Genomic DNA, 24,777 nt, shown 5'->3' with positions numbered 1-24,777 from the left:
GATATGTATATCGTGAGTGTCGCTATTGGAGCAGAGGACGTTTTCAATTGCTAAACACCTGGATCAGGCGCCATAAAACTTTGTCAGAAAGATTTTTGTAAAATGTCTATGTAAAATCATACACCAGTTATTTGAGTATGAAATTGAGAATAGCTTTATGGTGCCGGGCCCATGACTTATTTTCCTCCCATTTTTCTAGATGCTCCGTCCAATACATCATATTTGCCTTACATGCAGGATATTCAAATTGTGTTTGAGATAAAAAAAAAAAATGTTATGCTTGTTTGTTTATACTCTTTTATCACTGCGCAAAAGACATCCGAACTTCATACTCGATAATCAATTGTAACTACTATTATTGTTTTTTTTATTGTTTTGTCGTTGAAAAGTTGTGATGCAGTTACACATGAGAAGTACAAGAGAAATCTCGGATGAATTGTACGTCGATCCTTATTACGAGAAGTTTCATGTCTGGAAGCAAATAAAGTTCACCAGACCAGGTCCAAAACATCATGGAATAAAGGTACGTTACACACCAAGGTTGTGTGTTAAATACAAAAAGAATACCTCATGTGCGAACAGTAATTCTAGTTAATGAAAATTGCAATCATTCTATTTGGTCATTCTATTTGGTCAAATTATATAATTACTAGGAGACCATAATAGTATACACTTAGGCAACCATAGATCCAAATCAGAAATAGTTTACTAGAAATGCCCATTATAGTTAAATTCCATTAAGCTTAGCAGTGGCAAAAATTGATATTGTCGTTTATAGAATTTATCAAGTCACTGCACACGGTAATCTATATCATGAGCGTTTTAATCGTTCAACCATAAGTTTAAAAACAACTTTTTTTCGACTGCATTCAGATTCAACTTACACTATAATTAGTATAGTCTTTTGCATAACGTAAAAGAAATATTAGTTCTCAAAGTTTTGCTTGACATATGTTTATTATTTGATTTGCAGGCAACAAATTTCAATGTCACTTTTGGAAATCTCGACACATGCAACGTGTATTGTTTGGAGGGAAGTAAATGTCTCGTGAATCCAAATCTGTACCTATTGACTATATCCGTTTTTGTGTGGTCGGAAAGTGAAAATCTGCCTGGACAAAGCATCACCTATCAAGTTACAACACATAACCGTATGTTATTTCATTTTTTTATCAATCAAATCAAGAATTATATACGTCAATACGGAGGTTTCATGATACCAAAATGACGTACATCTAGGTATAGTACGTCCGATGATTCTGATGCCACAAAAATCACGTTACAATATGACATCATATTCACCGGAAAGTGGAATTAATCAACAATCAATCCTACTTTATCCACGTCATGTTGTTATCTTAAAACTGAAGTATCACATAGGATATTATAAAGTTGTTGACTGGGGTTAAGGGCAACAGATGATTTGTTGAACCCGAAGACAAACTGTTGCCCGAGGCCGAAGGTCGAGGGCAACAGTTTGTGTGAGGGTCCAATAAATCATCTGTTGCCCGAAAACCCAGTCGGTAACTGTTTTGTTATACCCATTGACTCAAAGCAATGCATTGACGTCACGAATTGTTGGTGTGACGTCACTCCGGTCCAACAGCACATTTTAACAGTCGATTTTAACAGTTCTTTGGACCGCTCGACGGAACAGTTCATTTATTGTCATTTTTGGCAATAGAGTTTATATAGGAACTATTTTATAGGGGTATTACAATGTCATATATAAACGACGAATCATTGTAAAGAAAATAGAGAAGAGATAGAGATTTTTAGTACAAGTAAGCAATGAAGACGTATTTATAAGTATAAGGACTAATTCTTACAATAAGCAGTTCATTCGCAAGTTGAAGGTTGATATCCTATCCAAGGTAAATCTGTTGATGTTCTCCTGATACTTTTTTTTACACCGTTTAACCTATCGCTTCCATTGACGTTACAATACTGTTATAGGGATTATTGCGAGAAGCGTAGAATGAGAAGTGTATTCAAATACAACACCAGTTCCCTATATGGCATTTTGGTGAAAAGTGTTAGGCCTAGTGATTTATTAAAATCTGGTTTACACCTCAGGGCGATTTCTGCCTGATGCCAAAGAAACTGATTGGAGACCGGCCATTATGATGGCCATTCTTCCGAGTCGCCAGGGAATACATGTGGTGTTCGAACCTCTGCCCAGTCGTTACGTTGGATACCATACGTATTATGAAGTGATTCTCCAGGATTGGGAGACATGGGAGGCGACACGTGATAAGATAGTATATCATAATCAGGTACTCAAATACAGTATATTAAACCAGATAATTCTACAGATCAAATAAAATACAGTTGATCATTACCAGGTGATTTTAGATACTAAAGGCAATACTGAATAGCATAAAACAGGTAATTGTACATATCAAATGCATTATAACCAAATGATTCGTTATAGACGAGACCTCTTAAGGTGTCATCATAAAATCATAAAAAGCTAATGTGAATATAAGCATTGAACTGCTTAATTGAATACAATACACTATATCATACACAGGTCAACATACATAATATATATGCCCTCCAAAAGTTCTGTTACATATGTTAAAATTTGCCAACGATTTGTCTCTTAGAAAACTTTCGAATAATAAATTGATGAGTTAAAGAAGGTATATAAGTTGATAAATAAATTAATATTTAAATACTGATGCCTGTATTAGCAAGGTTTACATATTTCTATATGTAATGTATATTTGTAAATATCCACGAGTAACATACTTTTGGAAGGCAGACTTATATATTATAGGACTAGATAATGTCATAGATTATCATAAATAAGAACTATATTAACCCAACCTAACCAAAAACCTGTATTTTTCCAATGACTGCATCACTTTCGATTGTATAATTACAGGCAAACACAAAAAAAACTACACTGCCCTTCAAAAGATCTGTTGCACATGTTCAAAAACATATGTACCTCGAGATTGGCAACTCCGCTTTTCTTAAATAATTAAAAACTGCAGAATATTTTTTGATATGTTACAAAAGTGGAGTAATTTTCAGATGGTTTGAGTACGATTTTGGATAGAAAAAATAATATATTAACTTATATAGTAATAAAACAAAATGCATTTCCGGTTTCGAATGTCTGATTTTCAAAAAACCAGTTAAAATCGCTGATTTTCATGCTTTCAAAAATCATATTATATAACATCAATCGGGAATACTGGTCCCATCAAACCATCAAATATTGTTTAAACTTTGTTTTGATGCAAAAGTATCATGTTTAAAGAATACACTTAAAAGTAGTTAGCAAAGGCAAAATGCCTATAAACCGGAGGTCCCTCTGCCTGTCAGCAAAGACAAAAAGGGAGTTTCTATGTATATATGTTTCGGATATATTAAAATTTGCTGACAGTTTACTTCTCACAACACTCTCAAAACACAATTAATGGGTTAGAGAAGATAAATAAAATGATATATAATATGTACTGATGACTGTATTTAAAAAGTTTTCATATTTCTGTACTTCATGTATATTTGTAAAACTGCACGTGCACGTTTAACAAAACTTTTGGAGGGCAGTGTATGTTAACATATGTTATGTTTAATGTTCCTACTTTTATTAGGTAAACTTATACAGTATTGACTAAGAAAAAGAATAATGATCAGCTTTATCTAACGTTTTTACTACAATTTGCATTATTGTGAAGTTTCAGAAAGGTGCATTCTATGGATGTACATTTGACAGTAACGTACCTAAGGGCCGGTACGAAATCATGGTAAGACACAACATTATCAAATAAGTGGAATTCACATTGATTTGTTGATTTTTTTTAAATTTCTGCTTGCGGTTAGATTATCATTACAGTAAATAGCTGACATAAGCATTTCAATGGGGCGGGGTGGCCGAGTGGTGGAGATGTCACATGCACATATAACCAGTTCAAACCCCACATGGGGCGGCAGTGAATGTTGGTCGATGTTTTTTCTCCGAGTTCTTCTACTTTCTCTAACTTCTTAACCTGGCACAGTCTAACTGATCTAGACTGTTTAGTGATTCCAGTGTTAGTTAAAGACGATTGATTCCTGTACCCATATATGGTATGGATATCGAATAAACTAAACAAACCCTCACACGGTTTTGTCAGGTACCATTATCATTGAATAGACGTTGAAAAATGTTTTCAAAACCGTTGCTTAAATATTGCGTTTAAATATGCTATTGTATTATTTCAGATACTATATAAAAACTGCACAAACTGTCAGACGTTTCAAAAATGGGCGAAATCGGCGGACTTTCTTCTCCTAGGTACAGTATTCACAGCTTTCATGTTCTATTGTTTAATGTTTTGATTTTATGACATACACATCAATGCAGATGGCTTCGAAATATTCAGCATAGTTTACAGGCAGCAGTACTTCACCTTTTGTATGTTACGACGTGTTTGTGTAGATAGTAACTGACAATAATGGGGAAACATATGGACAATATAGTACCTCAGTTAATAACACGAAATGCAAATACCTTTATGACGAATTATTCATCTCCGGATTGCGTCCTCGAAATTAACGTGGGTAGTTGTTATGTATTGATCAGTGTTCGGTTTTAGGTTTTAATGTTACAAATTAGAGCTGAAAATGATTTTGGCAGTACTGACAAAAAACATTATAATTACATCTACAGTACATTAAAATGAGTACATACGGTCAGACCATGAAGCCAAGGTGTGATCAACAATTTCATTTCATATTTTTACATTTTTATTAGTAATTACAAAGTGATTTCTGCAGGTATGTTTCCATCTAAACATATATAAGGCATAAATAAATACGGTGCGTAAATTCGGTGTTGAAACTATCATTTAAAAGGCAGTAAACATAATTGTCTGTCCATTTGAATTTGTCTGTTCATTTGAATGATTTTACTGCTTTCTTTATTCAAACCTTATGCTTTTTAATAGATTACCGCAGAAAAAATAACATTTTTTCGTCCGGTTATGGCACATGTAACTTTAAAACATAATATTTACAGTCAGTGGTGAATTGATAGTATAAACCCCGTTGATTTCAACCAAAGGCTACTCAACTTTATTTCTCGATAGATTGAGTATGTCACGCGCAATTTGGAGCCGCGCGGATGAATTTATGATGGTCCAAATTAGAAACTTTTGGTGTTTTCAGTACCGAACGTACGTTCGATGAACATGTACATGTATCAAAATAGGTTTGAACAAATATATACGTACGTGTGTAAATAAAAATGTAGAAAAGTTACATTGTTTATGTTACTACCGTACAAATGTACCTCTTTGAGCAATGCTTCCGTGCGTATGATAATAAACAATGTTGTACAATGTACAGTTTTGCACATTCCGATGACGTCGCAATGTTTACATGTTATGTGTCGGTGAGTCTGTGTTGTTCGCTACAACATGTAGATCTACATCCTATTTGTATTTTTAACTATTTGGTTGTACGCAAATGGATAAGATATTTCAGGACAACATCAGTTTTTGAGTTGCATAAGTTTAACCAAAATGACCTAGCACGATAATGCATTTTTGTTCGCCTCGGGGGACAGACAATTCCTGTACGTTATCTAGGCCCACTGTGAATCGGCGAGAGTAGGCCTTACACACACAATGTATGTTTGGGTGTTTCGTAATTATCAATGAAACGGAATCCTGCAATTGTAGCTTTACAATACTTGTAATAGATATCTCTAATATTTATTGAAGTGTTTGAAACAACAATATAAATATATAAGTTAACATTTTGAGAGCGGTAAACGTTTACAGTAGTGGGCCTACCTGTGTTTGTACATGTTCCTCGAAACGACGTCCGATACATTTGAAAATCTCCAAAATCCGGAAATAATGACATGGAACTATCTAAACATCCGTGTATTCAAGTAATTTCAAACGTGAACTGATTAAGTAAAACTCAAGTGATCACAAAATTGAAGAAACTCTCTGTTTGTCACACCTCCTTGACACAGGCGGTTTGAATCGGACGCCGCGTCACAACTACGTTAAATATCCTGCCACGTTATGAATTGTGTAAGCGTGTGTAATCATACGAAGTAAAAGATTAAAACCAAACGGCTTTGCACCATGGTGTTTTAACAAAAGATAATAAAACGATTTATAGTTCCATACCGGGAAACCCCAGATATATGCTTCATCAGACGAAACTCATTTTATTGGTATGTTCATTGATAAATTGGCGGGAATTTCCGCCACTTCATGTGGCTGTTCCAAATGCCTGTCGGAGCTAAACGATATAATTCAATTTTAGTCTCATAAATGCCATAAACACTATTAAGTGTAAATTTTGAGCTATGAAAATAATAGTAAAGACTGTAAATATAAGGATTAAAGTCTCTTTCTAGTGGTTCTATCAAAGGATAAAGTTGAGTAGGGTATCGATATTTGTTTCATGGACCACTTCGCGGTCCATTCCAAATATCGATACCCTACTCAACTTTATCCTTCGATAGAACCACCAGAAAGAGACTTTAATCCTTAAATACATCCACATTTGTCTAATTTTGTTTAACAAACAATGACTCAATTATTAACACGAACACAGAGGTTTCTTAACGAAAGACTGTAGTTTATCATGTTTATCAAACTCATGTTAATGAATTTTCAATATTTGAAAATTAAATACCGAGAGTTTTGAATAAATAACAGCCATGCGTTGGGACACACGTTTATCCCATAACTATCTTTATACCGTCATATAATGATCAGTTGTTTCTAGTCTATATCCAGTGAAACACCACATAATGCGTTGTATATATATATCTGCCATATATAGTGCCTAAATTTAGAGCCATCATTCTGTTGCTGATACTTTAGATAATTAACTTCCCGGTTTAACTGCTCTGAAAAGTATTAAGTAAAGTGAAGTTAACAAAAAGTAAAAGCCATATACAACTAACCGGAATCAAGAGAAAGAGAATAAGAGAAAAATCCTCTATTATAAGAGAAAATTCCTCTATTAAGGTTCTTAAAAAATACTTTGAAACTGAAATCACAAGAACACCGATTAGCTATTTTAACACAGGTAATAGATCAGACCAAATACTTCATGCTCGGTTGCTAGAATGCAGTATATTAAACCAATATCTTTTCAGTAAAATTCTTATAGATTCGCCTTGTTGTGCATGTGGTTTTATAATTGAAGATTCTTTTCATTTTTTGTTCAATTGTATCAAATATGCTGACATTAGGCAACAATATCTTTTATATTCACAAAATATAATATCGTTGACGATTTAAATATCCTTTTATGGGGTGATCCTTCATTTGAAAACAAGAGCTGTTGGAGAACAGCAAAGCTCGCCTATTCAGAAGTTGATGTTCAAGTATTTACTATTTAAACATGAAAATATGACAAATTAACAGACTCAAAAACCCCCTAAAGAGCCCCAAATTGGTTGTATTATCACGTTCAGCATCCAAACACATTAGGAAAATAAAATTATAAACATTTTTGATGACTTATGCTTAAACAATTGACAAAATAGAAACTTGCTCAAAAACTTTAACATGGAAATATGACACATTAACAGACTCAAAAAAACCTAAAGGGCCCCAAATTGGTTGAATTATAACGTTCAGCATCCATACACATTAGGAAAATAAAATCATAAACATTTATGATGACTTAAGCTTAAACAATAGACAAAATAGAAACTTGCTCAAAAACTTTAACATGGAAATATGACAAATTACCAGACTCAAAAAACCTCTAAAGGGCCCCAAATTGGTTGTATTATCACGTTCAGCATCCATACACATTAGGGAAAAATCATAAACATTTATAATGACTTAAGCTTAAACAATTGATGAAACAGAAACTTGCTCAAAAACTTTAACGTGAAATGGGACGCCAACGCTGACGCCGACGCCGGGGTGACAACATTAGCTCCCCCTATTCTTCGAATAGGCGAACTAATAAAATGAACGAGGAAATTTTTGTTTCGGTACAGAAGTTCATGTTTTACAGTAAAAGATTTTAGTAATTTATACCTTGTATAGTTTTCATGTCCATGTCAAAACGCCGTGCTATTATTTTAGGAGAGGAATTAATATAAGCTCTTAGCTTGTTTTCCCATCCTAGCTGTCTGTATGTATTGGTGTATATGTATGTATATATTTCAGTAAATATTGTTTAAACTAAGAGAAGTTTGGAGTTGGCCAATGATAGTCGATGTAGGTGTTTACTCACTGGGCTATGTAAACATCAACATTAATCAACAATTATAGAGTTGATTACATTATATTTCCATTGTGAACATAGTAATGGGATAAATTACCCTAAAATAAGTGTCTCTCGATTTAATACATGTAAAGTCAATGTTAAAGTTTTTTTAACATTTCTTCTCATAGAGAATAACATTCCGACTGAAACTCGGTCCCCAAGATTCCGGACGCCACAGACGTCTCACTACACAGTGGCTGCTATTCTCGGAGCAACGGCAGCAGTAATATTCCTCACAGCTATTGTCTTCTTTTGCCGAAAAATAACCAAAGGTATTCATTGACCAATTATATGTATTTATCGCACCTCGGACAGAAATGTCCCCAAATGATTGGCGGAGAGCCGTCACGTGGTGACCCCCTAACACTTTATAGGGGGTCAGTAAATTTCATTATAGTGCAATATGGCGGATGTCGCCCTCGCTTCAAAATTTTAACACATTCTCTTCAACTAAATATACCATTTCATTACCGTAAAAATATATTTTACTTATTGTTTTTATGTAAAATTAATCTAAAATCGTTTTAATACTTCAAATTAAATGAAATGCATTTTTTAAATACGAGTTGCTTCCCCTACGCCAGTTTGAAAGTTGATGACGCGGTGAAAGTCAAACGTAAGAATTCAAGCGTTTTCTTGACTGCGATCATAAACAAATGTAGGGGTTCGTATCTATAGATCTATCAACACTCACTCTACGATTAATTTATCGGCATTACTTTAAGTGGATGTCTCAGCGAGAATGCAGAGATGATCATAGATTCTGCGCTAGAAATGTTGGATGGATGTTTGTGTCACTTTTGTTTGTGATGCTTTCAATATTCAACCAGTCTGATGTCGCATTGAGGTAGGCCTAGGCTTACTGTGCACTAGGAATGTCGAATTATTGTTGATTTGTGAATTATTCAGCATTGTTCTTCATGTTCCTTAAACAGTTATTTGCAGATTCCGGAAAGAAATAAATAAATAGATATGTAGGCCTATTGTAGGCCAAATATTTTAAAAGCGGCGATTGTTTGTATACTTCGCCAGCATGATTCAGGTTTGATTTCAGATTCTTGAGAAATAGGAAACAAAGATCTAATGAAACAAATAAATGGTCCTCGATGCGATAAATTCGTTATATAGTCAGTTACTGACCCCCTATAAAGGCATAGAGGGTCAGTAAGAAGTATAGAAGGCTCGGGCTACGCCCTCGCCCCCTATAAATCTTACTGACCCTCTATGCCTTGATAGGGGGTCAGTAACTGACTATATAACTAATATTAGATCATTAGTCTTCAAAACTATTAAAATTTAAAAAGATGGAATCCACATTAGCGATTTTGCTTCTGTTCACAATCATTAGATGTACATATAATTGTAGACCAACATGTATCATCATACGATATTGAAGCTACTTTATTCTATCATGAGGCTACATTATATAGTATGAGGTTCACTATAAGCTGAAAGAAGACATATAAAGATAAACATGAAACCAAAACATAAAGGCTATTAAACATGTATTTTGCATATGGGAGTATCATTTTTGAAAAAACACAACACTGCAGGTCTTCAATAACATTGATAAAACTAATTAGTAGGGTTATTTCAACAGACGTCCGTGGTGGAAAAAAAACGTACGTAAAACATATGTTAAACATACGTTTAACGCATGTTTTGTTCAAACGTACGAAAAACGCATGTTTTAAATATACGTTTAACGCATGTTTTTTTCAAACGTATGTAAAACATGCGTTTCACTTTTTGCTGTGTATCATTTAAACAATGGTTATATGATGTATTCTCAATACATAAAAAAATATGTAACCACATATCATCACTAACTATCTTTTTTTTTGTAAAAAATGAATATAGACTACCATGGACACTCGGTAATCCGGACACTTGTATACACTGTCAATCTGTCCCGATTCTGAATGTTTCTGAGTGCCGAATTCCGTTTAATTAATTTATAATTAGACCCTTTCCCTAACATTTCCGTCCGGATTTTGAGTTTTCCGGACTATCGATAACTCACTGTATACAATGTTGTTATATCAGCCAGTGTATTTTTACGTGAAAAGCGTGAATATATCTTTACAATATAATGTGAGAAAAAAAGAAGTCGATTGTATGATAGGCAAGCAAAGAATATGTGATGTTATCATAAATGTACAGTACAAGAAACAATATTTTTCAGCTCGGCGAAAAAGGCACAGAGGATTATCAGAAGATGTCTTACACAGGCGGAACAATGAGAGGATTGATTCAAGTATAATGTTAGAGCAGCGTACTCAATCAGAATATTCTATCGCAACAAAATTACAAAATTTTTGTTACCCGGATGGTGTTATAGACGATATGAATTCAGATGACATAAATCCTGTTCAGAGTTTGTAAGACACCCCTTTATTGTATTATCACTTATGCTGCTAACCTTCGAATATTGCTTGCTACAAAAAAATGTTTGATCACGAAATCGGTACATGACAAAAGGCGTAGAAGTCAAGAACATTAAAAAATGGCTATTCCTAAAATCAGAATTAAATTTTTAAGAGGCAAATCTGCTTTTGGTTTTGAAAATACTAGTGTTCCTCAAGATTAGATAGCTAATGGGCAAAGCCATTACAAAACATGTGTAACGAATGTGTCTCAGCAGTCATGGAAGTTTTGACAAATGCCACACGCAAATGTTCAAAAACGGAGTCTAAGCTTCCAATGTCGTTGAAGCGTTGTTCAAGATTTTGCAAAGGTGAAAAGGTTAAGATAACTCTTTCAAAAGCCTGGTCATCTCTCCTACAATTTCAGTTTTGAATCCATGGGAGCTAGAATCAGAACTTAGGTGAGCTAGATCAATTTCCAAACAATATGAATTGAACACAAATTTCAGATACCTTTTATCCCAACTAACTACAAATACCTACATAACAAAGAACTTCACGTCAAAGTGTATCCCGAAAATCCAGTAGAGGCCGCCATTTTGTCCCACCGTCCTCGTAATTCTGACGTCATGTTATTGTTTCTGAATAACATTTCAATGAATTTCAAGCCAATGAAAATCGCTCCAGGTCATATTACACTAGTGACATACGCTAAAATATCACACGGGCAAAATCACTGGATATTGGCGGATTATGTGATAAAATATGAGATCTCATACTCATATGAATTAGTTCTCTTAAACATTACAAACTTATTTACATGCACCTGATGGGAACAAACAAAAAATAACTTCACAATCATTAGCTACCCGCAAGGGCAGAAAACTCTTAATTATTCACTATGATGACAACAATAAATTTAAGATACAGTGTTAGAAATGTAAGTGGTTGAACAGACTTAACTTTATTTTGTAGGAATCCGAAGTCTAAAACGACAAATTGCTCACCCCCAGACCATAGTGTACTACTGGCGTTTAGCTCTGTCTTTGTAATGCTCTCAAGGACTAAGATCTCTTACTGAAGTTATTCTGAGCAGTGGATCATAGCTAGCCAACTCTAGTAGTTAGGAGGAAAGTACGATGGCCCATACACGCCTTGTAAATATGCACTATACAGTCATTAAAAATGTTCTGACAATATTGCTGAAACTGAAATATCAAACAGTCAAAACTAATTATGGAACAGTCTTAAAATCATAAATGCCGTTTCGCGCTCCATGACAATTTCTTCTTATTTGTTGAGAAAATGTTTCTCCCGTCTGCGGAAAAGTGTCAACAAGAAGTAAAATATGTATCAAAAATGGCATCAGTTTTGAGGTACAAAAAGCGTCAAAATAGTACAGACCAATTTTCTATATATGAAAACAAATACATCAAGCACAGAATTAAAAGAATGTGATGCATAAAGAATCCTCCAGCACCTTGAGACACACCAAATCGAACCCATCGAGCCCCTTACACTCTGAGACACACCAAATGGGACCATCGGGCCCCTGGCACTCTGAGACACACCAAATCTGCCCTATCAGCCCCTGACGTTTCACACCGGAGACCCAAATTCGATCCCTGATCGAGGCACTCGACTGGAATCATGCGTACTTTTCCCTGTTCTTCCTTATTTTATTGTCTGATTTAGCTTAATTGTAATGTTAACAATAGCTGTTGGAGAACAGCAAAGCTCGCCTAATCAGAAGAAGTTGATTTTCAAGTATTTACTATCAAAACATGGAAATATGACAAATTAACAGACTCAAAACCCCCTAAAGGGCCCCAAATTGGTTGTATTATCACGTTCAGCATCCATACACATTAGGAAAATAAAATCATAAACATTTATGATGACTTATGCTTAAACAATTGACAAAATAGAAACTTGCTCAAAAACTTTAACATGGAAATATGACAAATTAACAGACTCAAAAAACCCCTAAAGAGCCCCAAATTGGTTGTATTATCACGTTCAGCATCCATACACATTAGGAAAATAAAATCATAAACATTTATGATGACTTAAGCTTTAACAATTGACGAAACAGAAACTTGCTCAAAAACTTTAACGTGAAATGGGACGCCAACGCTGACGCCGACGCCGACGCCGGGGTACAACATTAGCTCCCCCTATTCTTCGAATAGGCGAGCTAATAAAAGTGCAGGATCAGATTGCAATATCATTGAATCTTAAATTTGTAACCTTTAGAAGTCATTCTAAAAAACCTATAACAACGAACCGTCTTAGTATGTATGGCTATGGCCACAATTTTGTTCCTTTATTCTGTATTTCTAACCCTTCCAGTATTTAAAACGTTTATTTTCATTGTTATTATTATCAGGAAAAACTATCCACTTGAAATCGAATACTAACACTATAGACGCCCTTTTGCGTAAATCCCATTTCAGGCATCAAAATCCATTAAAATTGTTTTCAATATATAAGAGAACAACACTTTATCTATATATAGTAACGTTTTTTGGAAATGCATGCATAAGGCAATATTGGTTGGTATGACCGCCATTTTCATGACGTTATAAAATCAATTAGACGCAGTCGCTGCAATGAAACAAACATTTCTTTTTTTTTGGAAATCACCACCTTCAGTTTTCTTCAATAAAGTCCACACAACCTCTATCCTTTTTCTTCTGCTCTGAGATCACAGATACCTCTGGCTGATTTGCCTGACTTGAGATTGCGTCTTCGCTCAAGCTGGTCCTCGACTGCAATAACTCATCCTGGCTACGACGGTTTTCCCTTGGACTGACACTCCTGTCCTCATCAGACATGTATTCAATTATTCTTTGGAAATCTGCATAAGAAGTAGTAAGGTATTGTAATCGGTCGCTCAAGCTGGTCCTCGGCTGCAATAACTCATCCTGACTACGGTGGCTTTCCCTTGAACTGAAACTCCTGTCGTCTTCAGACATGTATGGAAGTCTTCTGTGGCGATCTGCAGAAGAAGTAGTAGGGTATTGTAATCGGTCGCTACTTGGTGAAGTGGGATAAGCTGAGTCTTCCACACAAGAGGTAGTTAAATCCACAATAGGCTGGGCTGGTGCTTGCGCGACTGAAACAGGTGACACCGTAAGTGGTTGTCTATATTGTGTCTGTATGAGATTGTGTAGAGCAGGCGGTTTAGGAGGCGGTATCGGTTTCGCTGATGGGGTTACATTCGTTGCTGGAGTAGTAGTGACCACACCTACCCTTTCTGTAGGAAAATTTGCTGGTCTGGCTATGGTGCATTTTGTTTCAAAGCCAGATGTATTTTTTTCTCTGTATGCTATAAGGTACTCAGGATAGGCCTGGCTTCTTTCAAATATGATATACATACTAGGATTAGCTTCATTGTCCACACACGAGTCATACAACATATGGGTCTGACCTGGCCTTTCCGGGGGTCGCTTGTAAGAACTTTGACCTTTCGTGTATTGTCCAACAAGGACCTTTGCTTGAAACATGTATCTCTCATGGTTTTTGCCAGGTCTTGTGTAGTTGTTACTGTACTTGCTGGTTTCTGCAAAATAGGAACCTTGCCCATACAGTGTAGCATTCTTACCGCTCGTGCGGAAGTCGAAGTTGTTCGTGCAGATTCCTCGGCATGTGTCCATGGTATCAGTTCCATGGAAGAGAAACTTTTCGTTCACCTCATGGTTCTGTCCACTCAACTGAAGTTCTTTCTTCATGTTAATCTTTCTCCTATTAAAAATTAAAAATGATTTGCTTGTTTTTCATTTCATTCAACCAATTTTATTGAAAATAATCAATAGGATTGGACAACAGGCTAAGCCTATAGTATCCCTTTCCTAGCCAAAGATTTGGCAAGTTTAATTATATGTATAATTCATTACATTAATTAGATCAATCTTCAAACAATGATAAAGTGAAGTATCGAAGAAGAATGGAATTCTATTAATATGCCATGTACTATTAATGATGCTCCTTAAGATATATATTAAGTCTAAACATAATTTTCATATAATAAGTATTTTTTAAATAATTGTATAAGGAAGATAATTAAAAAACAGAATAATGGTATACATGTAATACAATTGTAAGCCATTGATACTTTTTAAGGTTTTCTCAGTTTTAAGGAGTACACAATCCAGTGATTCTACCTGTGTCTCGGGCTATAAAAGTTCACAGCCAATTATTGGCAAATGTCCTTAACACAGGCGAAACACTAGATTCGTACCCAATAAGCTAGAGAAAAGAATAATGCTTATGTCATGATCATGATTAACATTTTTTAGCCATCACTACCCGCCATTGGCATAAAAAATAAAGTTTGTAAATTATAACAGGAATATTTGGATATTTGGAGATAGACTCAAACAATATGAAAAATGAAAGGACAGTGCTGGTCTTTAGTTTTAGTCTATCATGCTTAACTTTTGAGCATTTGCCTCTTGAATTATGCGTGCCTTATATATATGACATAAATTTGTTCTTTGTCAAGCAATGGGCAAAATTTCCTCGATTTAAAAGACTGAAATAACTTAATCACAACAGATGTCACAGAAGCAACACACATTTTCGCATTACATTATACTTAGTTTAATGTTAATCTTGACGTCATAATATACTGTCGTTTCCTATGCGATAGAATTTTAAACTTCCTGGGGCAATACAGGGTTGTATATTCATACAATACACTCATGTCATCTGAGACTGTATTACTTGGCTACCCAAGCAAACTAACCTGGTGATATCACCTAAATAGTCATAACTGTTTGCCCAGTAAAACGTTAACGTTATTTTCAGAAACTAGACTTTTAAAAGAAGCAAACAGCGTTAATTGCGTTAAAATATTACACAATTTTCATGTATGGAAAATTGACTTGCAGACGCGGATTCCTTCAAAATAATGGGATATTATAATTGTAATATCATAATAAAATTGTTGAGGTATGAGAGAAAAATACTCTTTCATATTTGGATATAAATACAGTGATATTCTATCCTAGGGATCACACAATGTTTTAAAACCCTCAGTAAAAAAGCCTCGGGTTTTTTTTGTGATTCTTGGGTGGGATACCCCTATCATTCATATCCACATATGTGTGTTTTCAGTATGATTAATTTTGACGTAGGATAACAAAAGTCTTTGACATCATATGCGATCAGGATGTCATGAGATTAGAGATATTAGGAAGTCATTTTGGCTATTTTATTTTAATTTATTGTAGTTTTCCCATTTATATTTCTTACATGCAGGCTGTCAGTTTTTTCCAGTATTAAAATGATAGGCATATCCTACCCTAAGACATAGTGTCTCTGAAGAGAGTAATGGAACGTTGGTTTTTTCCTTACTAGTACAGAGATATTCACCCATTTTTTATATAACACGAACACTGTTAAGTTTAACTGTCACGAAGTATGAGTGACTAAATCAATGGTAAATCAAACATTCATTTCACTTACACTTCATAGTCCTGATAGAGTTTCCAGTTCTGCACCCTGTAGATGTACAGAATGTCAAAGCGGGTGTTGTCCAGTGTCTCATAGAACTTCTCACGAAGTGTCTTGAACTCAGGCGTCACTCGATCTAACTCCACCAGTTCAAATGCATGAGAAAGATCCCATGGTACAAAATTTTGGGGCTTATTGATAGGATCAACCACTTCCAGGCAGACTGGGCTGAAACCAGAGGAAATCAAATTTTAAAAAATCTACCTTATTTTTCCCATTAACTACAGCTTACACACTAAGACAATTACGTAGCGTCATACATACATGCGGTGTAACCACGGTGTACATATACTGTTGATGATCAATTTTGAAGCATTTCCAAAATCCCATGATTATTATGGCGATGGAAGTGTTTGTCATTTTCTTTGTAATTAAGTACCGGATGAAACATACACACAAGGATGAATCAACCCTCGTGTAAAAGTTTGGTTGGCCACAATATCCCTTTCCACTTGACAGACCCATGTACGATTCTTGGTACCAGGGTTACAACCAATGTAATACCTTTCCTGTTTCCAGGTTTGACAGTCCTTTGAGCAAATACAGGTATCATTTAGGAGTGCCGTTGAAGTCAATGAAACGCATGGTCTACTTCAGCCTAACACACATCTAACTGGCGGGCCACTGGACTACGTCTATCTAACATTCCTCTAACTGGAGGCCCCCTGGACTACGTCAGTCTTACACACCTCTAACATGGGACCACTGGACTACTTCAGTCTAACACTCCTCTAACTGAAGAATCCCTGGACTACGTCAATTTAACACGCCTTTAACTGGGTGACCGCTGGACTACTCAGCCATTGTGATCCATAGGTGGAGAACTAGTGGTAGAATATCAGACACCTTAATTACTCGTATACCATAATCCAGTGGTGGAGGGCTAGTGGAAGTATGTCTGACACCTTAACTACTCAACCACCATATATCAAAGATGGAGGACTAGTGGTTGAATGTCAGACATCTGGATCATATAGCCACTATAACCCAGAGGTGGAATGCTAGAGGTAGAATGTAAGACACCTGAACTACTCAGCCACCATAATCCAGAGGTAGAGGGCTAGTGGAAGTACATTCGTGTATGTCAGACGCTTTACCTACTCAACAACCATACTTCAAGGTCGAGGGCTAGTGGTAGAATGTCAGACACCTAAACTACATAGCCACAGTATCCCAGAGGTGGAGCACTAGTGGTAAAATATCAGACACCTGAATCACTCAGCAACTGTAATCCAGAAGTGGAATGATACACGTAGAATGTCAGACACCTTAACTACTCAGCCACAATGACCCAGAGGTGGAGGGCTAGTGGTTCAAAGTCAGACACATTAACCACTCAGTCACTGTAACCCATAGGTGGAGAGCTCTTCGGTAAATGATATTTATTAAAACATCTTTTTGACTTATTCAATGGTACTCACAATTTCTTGTTTTTGACTTCCTCCTTGGACACAAATATTGGACGACGACAGATCTCCCTTGTCTTCCTTGTGTCCAGGTTTATCTGACGGAATGTTCTGAAGTCAATCCTGTATTTGAACCGATAATCTTCTCTGGTAAACAAGTAAGTTGTCTGTCCATACTTATACTTCCTTTCAAGGGTTATCTGGAAGTTGTTCTGAAATAATAATTTAAAAAAATCAATAATTAGAAATATTAGAAACAGTCAATATTCTTGTAAATAGTGTAACAAATTGGATTTAATTCCTTGTCTTGCCTATTTCACTTTGAAAGTATCGTTATGAAGGTCAATTGAGAAAAGACACTATCAAACAATATTAATATATTAATGTTTTATAGACAAGACAATACTTAACTGATAATATAAATATGCATGTAAATAGTTACGTCAGAAGAAATTGCGGTTTTAACTCAGTTTGTTACATTCGAATTTTACTTTAAAAACGAATGAGTTTTAGAAAATCGGATAGAAATAAATTTACATGTGAAGTCAGAAATCCCTCAATTTACTAAAGGTTAACTCTAGTTTCCTCTGGACCATCAAGTAATTTGTAAACGTTATACATAATGCTTCGCATTAAATGTAAAATATATAGTTTATATTTTTTCACTACCAAGCCTCAAAAGCAGAAACACAAAATACTATATGAAACTTACGGGTTCAAACAGTTGCCATTGGTTGGTGTCATCCTTCCAGGACCACCTCCACTGTGTTGTGAATGCTGGTTTTTTATCCTTGACCTCTACGTAGGATTGTGTGGATAGACGTCGTACAGGAAGACTTAGAGGATCGTCCAGCAAAACGCCGTCTTGTTCCCACACCACGCCCTTCATATCCCTGGCATCACTAACACATACATGGACCATATAGGCAGCATGGTTATCTATCAAAATCTGAAACAAACCCAATCATGTAAACAAAATAGAACACAAATTGACATTTAATGAATACTTCTTGTTGATATATCTTTTACACAGAAATCTTTCAGAACCAGAAATACTATCAGACATGAAATTCTCCCAATCTAATTAAAATTAGACATGTTATTCCGCTCCACTACAATTCTCTACTATATGATTCAATGAACATCGCTAAGTGGAGCAGAATTACTGCGTCTACAAGAAGCTTTTAATGAGATTGGAAAGTGCCCTATATTTGTATTCAATGGGATGGAACAAGACAGGATGGAATAATTACAATGGTAAAATCGCCCACCTGCTAGCAGGTTATCATGGTGCATACTTCAGTTCTAAAAGAGTCAATGATTTCCCCATTTTGACTGCTAGGCTATAGAAAGAATAATGAATAAATATAACAGATTTTCTTCTTCAAATTTAGATAAATGGACTACGTAATACGGCTTTAGCTCATCTTGTCCTTTGGGCAAGTGAGCTTTAACGAGTAATATTGTTTCATAGCCACCCCATATAAAGAGAAATAGGTAAAATTTCAGATTTCTTACCTCAGCATCAATGATCTCAAGATTTTTGCAGAAACCTTCTTCGATTTCCTCACTGACCTCAAGGTGGAAACTTGTCCAGGTGTCATCATGTTTGATTTGCCAGATGTACGGAGCCAGGCCGACATCTGTAGTGTAATGGTGATGGCCTCTCGGACACCCACCTGGGCAGTTGCTCTCCAAGAACTTCAAACAGAGAGGAATATCACTAGCTGCATCATCCAACCAAGTTTTAGGAGCTTCAACTTTCATATCTGGCTTACTTGGTTTTGATATCCTTTTCATTCTCCTTTTTGATGATTTTGATATCTCTTGTTCTTCTGGAGGCTCCTGCATTGGTTTTGCTTCTACAGAAGAACCTCTTTCACGAATTTGTACTTTAGTCATGCTGAATGAAGCATTATCATCTTCATTAGGATCTCGAGATTTGAATCTATTGGATCTGGAAATAGGCTTCTTAATTTCTGTGCCCTTTTTCAAAGCTGCAATTTCATCTGCAATATGTTTGAACTCTTCATCCAAAGCTACTTCTGTTGTCTCATCACCAGCTGCTTCTAATGACCGGGCAAACAATATTACTTTCTTCAGTAGTGGCTGCTTTGTTCCAGTAATCCAGGTACAATACCCCATGGCCTTTAAAACCCACTGGTTGTGGTCAGTTTCGAGAGAATGACCAAGGGAACATTCTTTCGCACTCTTCGAGCATTTTCCTCGCAAACTAAGACTGCAGATGTGCAGCTCTGGACAGTCTTCGCCAAGTGAGCATGAAGTAGTCTTCAAGAATTCTGAGCAAACCCTAGGATATCTGTTTCTAAGTATTGTAACCATTTCCTTATCGGAAAACTCCAAAAGACCAAGATTCTTCTTGTGTTCCAAATTATTGGCATCTCTGAAACTGTGAGAAAAACGACATGTCTCGGAAAATGAACAATTTCCGCTGATGTATTCTTTACATATATGGAAATCCTCACAGCCTGCCTTTGAACAACTCTTCATACGTCCGTAAACCCAGTTGTAATGAAGGCATAGAGTCGCATCGAAATAGAAAGCTGATATGTATAGAATCTTTCGTTGCTTTTGAAATAGTTTGAATCTTCGCTTGTGACATCGAAACCATTTTTGAACGTCAAGGTCGGTAGGGATAAGATCACATTCCCTAACAAAGTCATCAAATTTGATGATGCCACCACAGCTCTTCACAAGATAGCTAAAGATCTGATTTTCATCAACCTTATCATCTTCGTAAGTTTGAACTTCCTCATTTAAAGATTTACTCCGAGGAGACTTTTTTCGTCTTGGTCTTTTTTTCTTCTTTGTGTTATCAAAGTCATTGATCCTCTCACTGGAAAGGTCCTGACTCCCAGAGACAATACTTCTTGAAGCCTCACTCCCAGAAATACTATCGGTTTCATCACTGTCACTATCTGAGTTACTCTCCTCGTCCCTTTTATTACTGTTTATTCCATCTTCATTCTGTCCACCATGTCTTCCTCGATCTCTTCCTCTTTCTCGTCGGTCGCCTTGGCCTTGATCTCTATTGCGACTATGTCCTCTGTTGGCACTTGATGATCGCCCAGAAGGGTTTCTATCAGTATTACTGATATCAATCATACTGCCACGGTGCCCTCTATTTTCGTCTCTACCTCCTCTGGAACCAAGATATCCCGCACGACCTCGGTCACCACTCAAATCATCCATACTGCCAAATCTCTTATTCATTTTTGTGCTCCTTATTGACAGGTCATGTATACTTATGCTACTACTATCACTTTTCTCGCCTGAGTTTTGGATTGTTGCTACCCCACGCGTCCCTCTACGATTCCCTCTTTGTTGCTGACCTGAGGATTGGCTAATTTCATCAGCTATTGGGTTTTGAGCTGAAGCCCCTGGACTGGAAAAACCTTGGATTCCTTTAGCATTTTCTGACAGACCCTTCAGGTAAGCCATATGACTTTTAAGATAGCTCTGGTCAGTGTGAACTGCTGGCATTGGTTTATTTGTCTCTGTGAAAACAGAAAAGAAGTGAGAGTATTCATTTAACAAGAAATGTCTAGCATTGCCTCTAGATATGCAAAAAGTTGTGATTCAACCAGAAATGTATGTGGTTTTATCGATAGCACTATGCTTATTAAGTATCCTCACATATCACATTTATTCTAAGTAACATTAATATATATACAAAGAAATTTAAAGATTTCCGCTTCATGATTTATTAGCTTGCAACTAGTATACATTAGTAAAATTTACTTTATCACCCCATAAAAGAAAAGATTGCGTCGCCATTTATAACGCATCTGATTGGCTGAGATAACGGCGTAATGATTGCATAGATCAAAAAGTCCCAAAATGATTTTTGATACTTAAGAGATCACATTTGGTAAATCACCTTTTATTTTATGGAGATATCAAACAAACAGCTGAGTGTACTATCATTTTAAAATGTCTGGCCAACCTATCACAATAATTAAAAAAGTCACTTTATAATAGAAAATTATTGCAGACTTTTTCATAGAAAAAAAGATAACTGAGTAACGGAATAGAAGTGCGTTGTCCTTTATATTCTAGCTGAAAGTCGTTTATATATTACTTAGATGTAAATCATCAAACTATATCGCTAGTCCATTCCTGTGATTTTAATTGAACCCAGTAGTTAGCCCTTAAGTTTACCTTGTGTGTATTGAAAGTTCTGCTGCGTTCTGTTGGTGTAAGGAGGAATATGTCTAGGTGGAGTCATTGGAGCATCAAACAGAGATGGAATCATATTACCTCTTCCTCTCTGTAATCGATTGTTCGAAAATCGCGGTCCCAGGATGGGAGTCGGGAGCAGGCCTCTATCACAATGGGGTTGTAAGAACTGTGGGGGTAGATAATTAGGAGGTCCACTACCTCTTGTACCCCCACTGGTCCTTCCACCTCGAGCTGAGCCATGATATCTCTGGCTATGACCTTGTTCCTTGATAAACACAATTAAAATTTCTGTATGCATATCCATTGCAATGGAAATGTGATAATAATAATAGTAGGAATTGTAAACTGGAAAATAACAAGTACATTTTATAAGCTGTTCTTCTCAAACATACACGACAACTATCAGAGATTTAAGATCAGTCAAAATACCAATAAGGACAGTATCATTTAGGACAGGACTTTCTCGCTTAGTTTCCTTTAGGACAGGACTTTCTCACTCAGTATGATTTAGGACAGGACTTTCTCACACAGTATCATTTAGGACAGGACTTTCTCACACAGTATCATTTAGGACAGGACTTTCTCGCATAGTATCATTTAGGACAGGACTTTTTCACACAGTATCATTTAGGACAGGACTTTCTCACTCAGTATCATTTAGGACAGGACTTTCTCACTCAGTATCATTAGGACAGGACTTACTCGCTTAGTACCATTTAGGACAGGACTTTCTCGATCAGTATCATTTAGGACAGGACTTTCTCACTCAGTATCATTTAGGACATGACTTTCTCACTCAGTATCATGAGGACAGGACTTTCTCACACAGTATCATTAGGACAGGACTTTCTCGCTTAGTATCATTTAGGACAGGACTTTCTCGCTCAGTATCATTTAGGAAAGGACTTTCTCACCCAGTAACAATTAGGACAGGACTTTCTCACTCAGTATCATTAGGACAGGATTTTCTCACACAGTATCATTAGGACAGGACTTTCTCGGTCAGTAACATTTAGGACAAGTTTTTCTCACGCAGTATCATTAGGACAGGTTTTTCGCATGCAGTATTATAAAGGACAGGACTTTCTCACCCAGTATCATTTAGGACAAGAATTTCTCACCAAGTATCATTTAGGACAAGGCTTTCTCACCCAGTTACATTTAGAACAAGACTTTTTTACCCAGTATCATTTAGGACAGGACTTTCTCGCTCAGTTTCATTAAGAAGAAGATTTTCTTGCTCAGTATTTTTAGGACAGGACTTTCCTAATCAGTATCATTTAGGACAGAATTTTCTCAATCAGTATCATTACGACATGATTTTCTCGCTCAATATTACTAGGACAGGACTTTATTGCTCAGTAACAATTAGGACAGGATTTTCCCAATCAGTATCATTTAGGACAGGACGTTATTGCTCAGTAACAATTAGAACAGGACTTTCCCAATCAGTATCATTTAGAACAGGATTTTCTCGCTCAGTGTCATTAGGACATGATTTTCTCGCTCAATATTACTAGGACAGGACTTTATTGCTCAGTAACAATTAGGACAGGATTTTCCCAATCAGTATCATTTAGGACAGGACTTTCTCAATCATTATCATTAAGACAGGATTTTCGCATGCAGTGTTATTAAGGACATGACTTTCTCACTCAGTATCATTAGGACAGGACTTTCTCACTCAGTATCATTTAGGACATAACTTTCTCGCTCAGTATCATTTAGGACAGGACTTTCTCAGTATCATTTAGGACAAGGCTTTCTCACTCAGTATCATTAGGACAGGACTTTCTCACACAGTATCATTAGGACAGGACTTTCTCGCTTAGTATCATTTAGGACAGGACTTTCTCGCTCAGTATCATTTAGGAAAGGACTTTCTCACTCAGTAACAATTAGGACAGGATTTTACTTATCAGTATCATTTAGGACAGGACTTTCTCAATCAGTATCATTAGGCCAGAACTTTCTCGGTCAGTAACATTTAGGACAAGACTTTCTCACGCAGTATCATTTGGACAGGTTTTTTGCATGCAGTATTATTAAGTACAGGACTTTCTTACCCAGTATCATTTAGGACAAGAATTTCTCACCAAGTATCATTTAGGACATAGGGGTTCCCTTTAGCTAGTGTTTTGATCTTTGTCAGGCTTTTGTAAGGACCCATTCCCAATTACAAAATAGCACAGTATTGTCCCAAATGAAGCCAACATTTTCCCAATTGTGATAAAATTAAGTTAAAACCCTTATATGATGCGGAAAAAATACGACAATAATATTAATATCTTGTAAAGTTTGAAGACATTTCCCAAAGATCGTATATTTTTTCCCAGAACTTTTCAAAACTTGAAAAAAAACATATTTTCTTAATATTTGCTTAGGTTCCTTTCCCCCAAAATAGCTGGCAAAACCTCTGCCACTTACATTTACTTTATATTGTTTTTTAAAGAATGTACCAGGCCTTCAACCTTCAAGTGTCCGAGGAAGTTTACAGAAAATCAGAAATCTTTATTAACATTTCGTAATATCCACTTTCACTTTCGGTTTCAATACTGTGAAAATCAAGGTGCGATGTCGTATCTGACTAAAATGCGTTTTAGATATATTTATTTGTCATTGAAATATTCAATTCTTAGGTAAAGATATATTCTATTAAAGTGTCACACAGTTTTAACACATACATACATCCCCACGAACATAAATATAATACAAATTAAAATGTCCAGCTAAAAGAAACACGACTTACGATACACGACATCAGACAATCTAGGATCGTATGCATTTGAAGAAACAAAACATAACAAGATGCTACACAATTAGCGATAATCAGCTAATTAATGGTGTCAAAGAAGAGGTAACAGGAAATACCTACCCCATTTTCATTCACTCCGGCCATGTTTTTGTATACTCTATCGATAATCCTATGCAGGATATAAAATACAAGCACGACAACAAGCGCAGCTATATGACACCGGTGTATTCATTGACCCGCGAAACTGTAAACTGGCTACCAACACTGACTAATG

At 36.0% G+C, this 24,777-nt stretch overlaps 2 protein-coding genes across 2 annotated transcripts in view; one reads left to right on the top strand and one right to left on the bottom strand.

The window, feature by feature from the left end:
• Positions 1-11,410, top strand: part of LOC138304614 (uncharacterized) — a 17,826-nt gene extending 6,416 nt beyond the window's left edge. The window contains exons 4-10 of the mRNA XM_069244780.1: positions 390-523; positions 974-1,151; positions 2,077-2,276; positions 3,693-3,761; positions 4,219-4,291; positions 8,382-8,525; positions 10,439-11,410. Of these exons, the coding sequence (XP_069100881.1) occupies positions 390-523; positions 974-1,151; positions 2,077-2,276; positions 3,693-3,761; positions 4,219-4,291; positions 8,382-8,525; positions 10,439-10,638 (998 nt within the window). The 3' untranslated portion in view covers positions 10,639-11,410. The remainder of the gene's footprint in view (positions 1-389; positions 524-973; positions 1,152-2,076; positions 2,277-3,692; positions 3,762-4,218; positions 4,292-8,381; positions 8,526-10,438) is intronic.
• LOC138304613 (uncharacterized) lies at positions 9,742-24,777 on the bottom strand. Its single transcript, XM_069244779.1, has 7 exons — positions 24,624-24,777; positions 21,728-22,013; positions 19,064-21,063; positions 18,258-18,494; positions 17,561-17,757; positions 16,092-16,307; positions 9,742-14,366 (listed from the first exon to the last, which is right to left on the bottom strand). The coding sequence occupies exons 1-7, from the start codon at positions 24,645-24,647 to the stop codon at positions 13,271-13,273; spliced, it is 4,056 nt and encodes a 1,351-aa protein (XP_069100880.1). The 5' UTR covers positions 24,648-24,777; the 3' UTR covers positions 9,742-13,270.

The sequence above is a fragment of the Argopecten irradians genome, chromosome 12, assembly GCF_041381155.1.
Source record: "Argopecten irradians isolate NY chromosome 12, Ai_NY, whole genome shotgun sequence".
Lineage (NCBI taxonomy): Eukaryota > Metazoa > Mollusca > Bivalvia > Pectinida > Pectinidae > Argopecten > Argopecten irradians.
Note: the sequence above shows the minus strand (reverse complement) of the source record. Positions and strands in the feature narration are given on the sequence as shown.

Excerpts from the sequence above, each read along its gene's own strand:
- LOC138304613 (XM_069244779.1), bottom strand. The coding sequence starts at position 24,647 with ATGGCCGGAGTGAATGAAAATGGG. Across the intron at positions 21,064-21,727 it reads GAACTTTCAATACACACAAG|AGACAAATAAACCAATGCCA; the intron begins GTAAACTTAAGG and ends CTGTTTTCACAG. Across the intron at positions 17,758-18,257 it reads AATGGCAACTGTTTGAACCC|AACAACTTCCAGATAACCCT; the intron begins GTAAGTTTCATA and ends TTATTATTTCAG.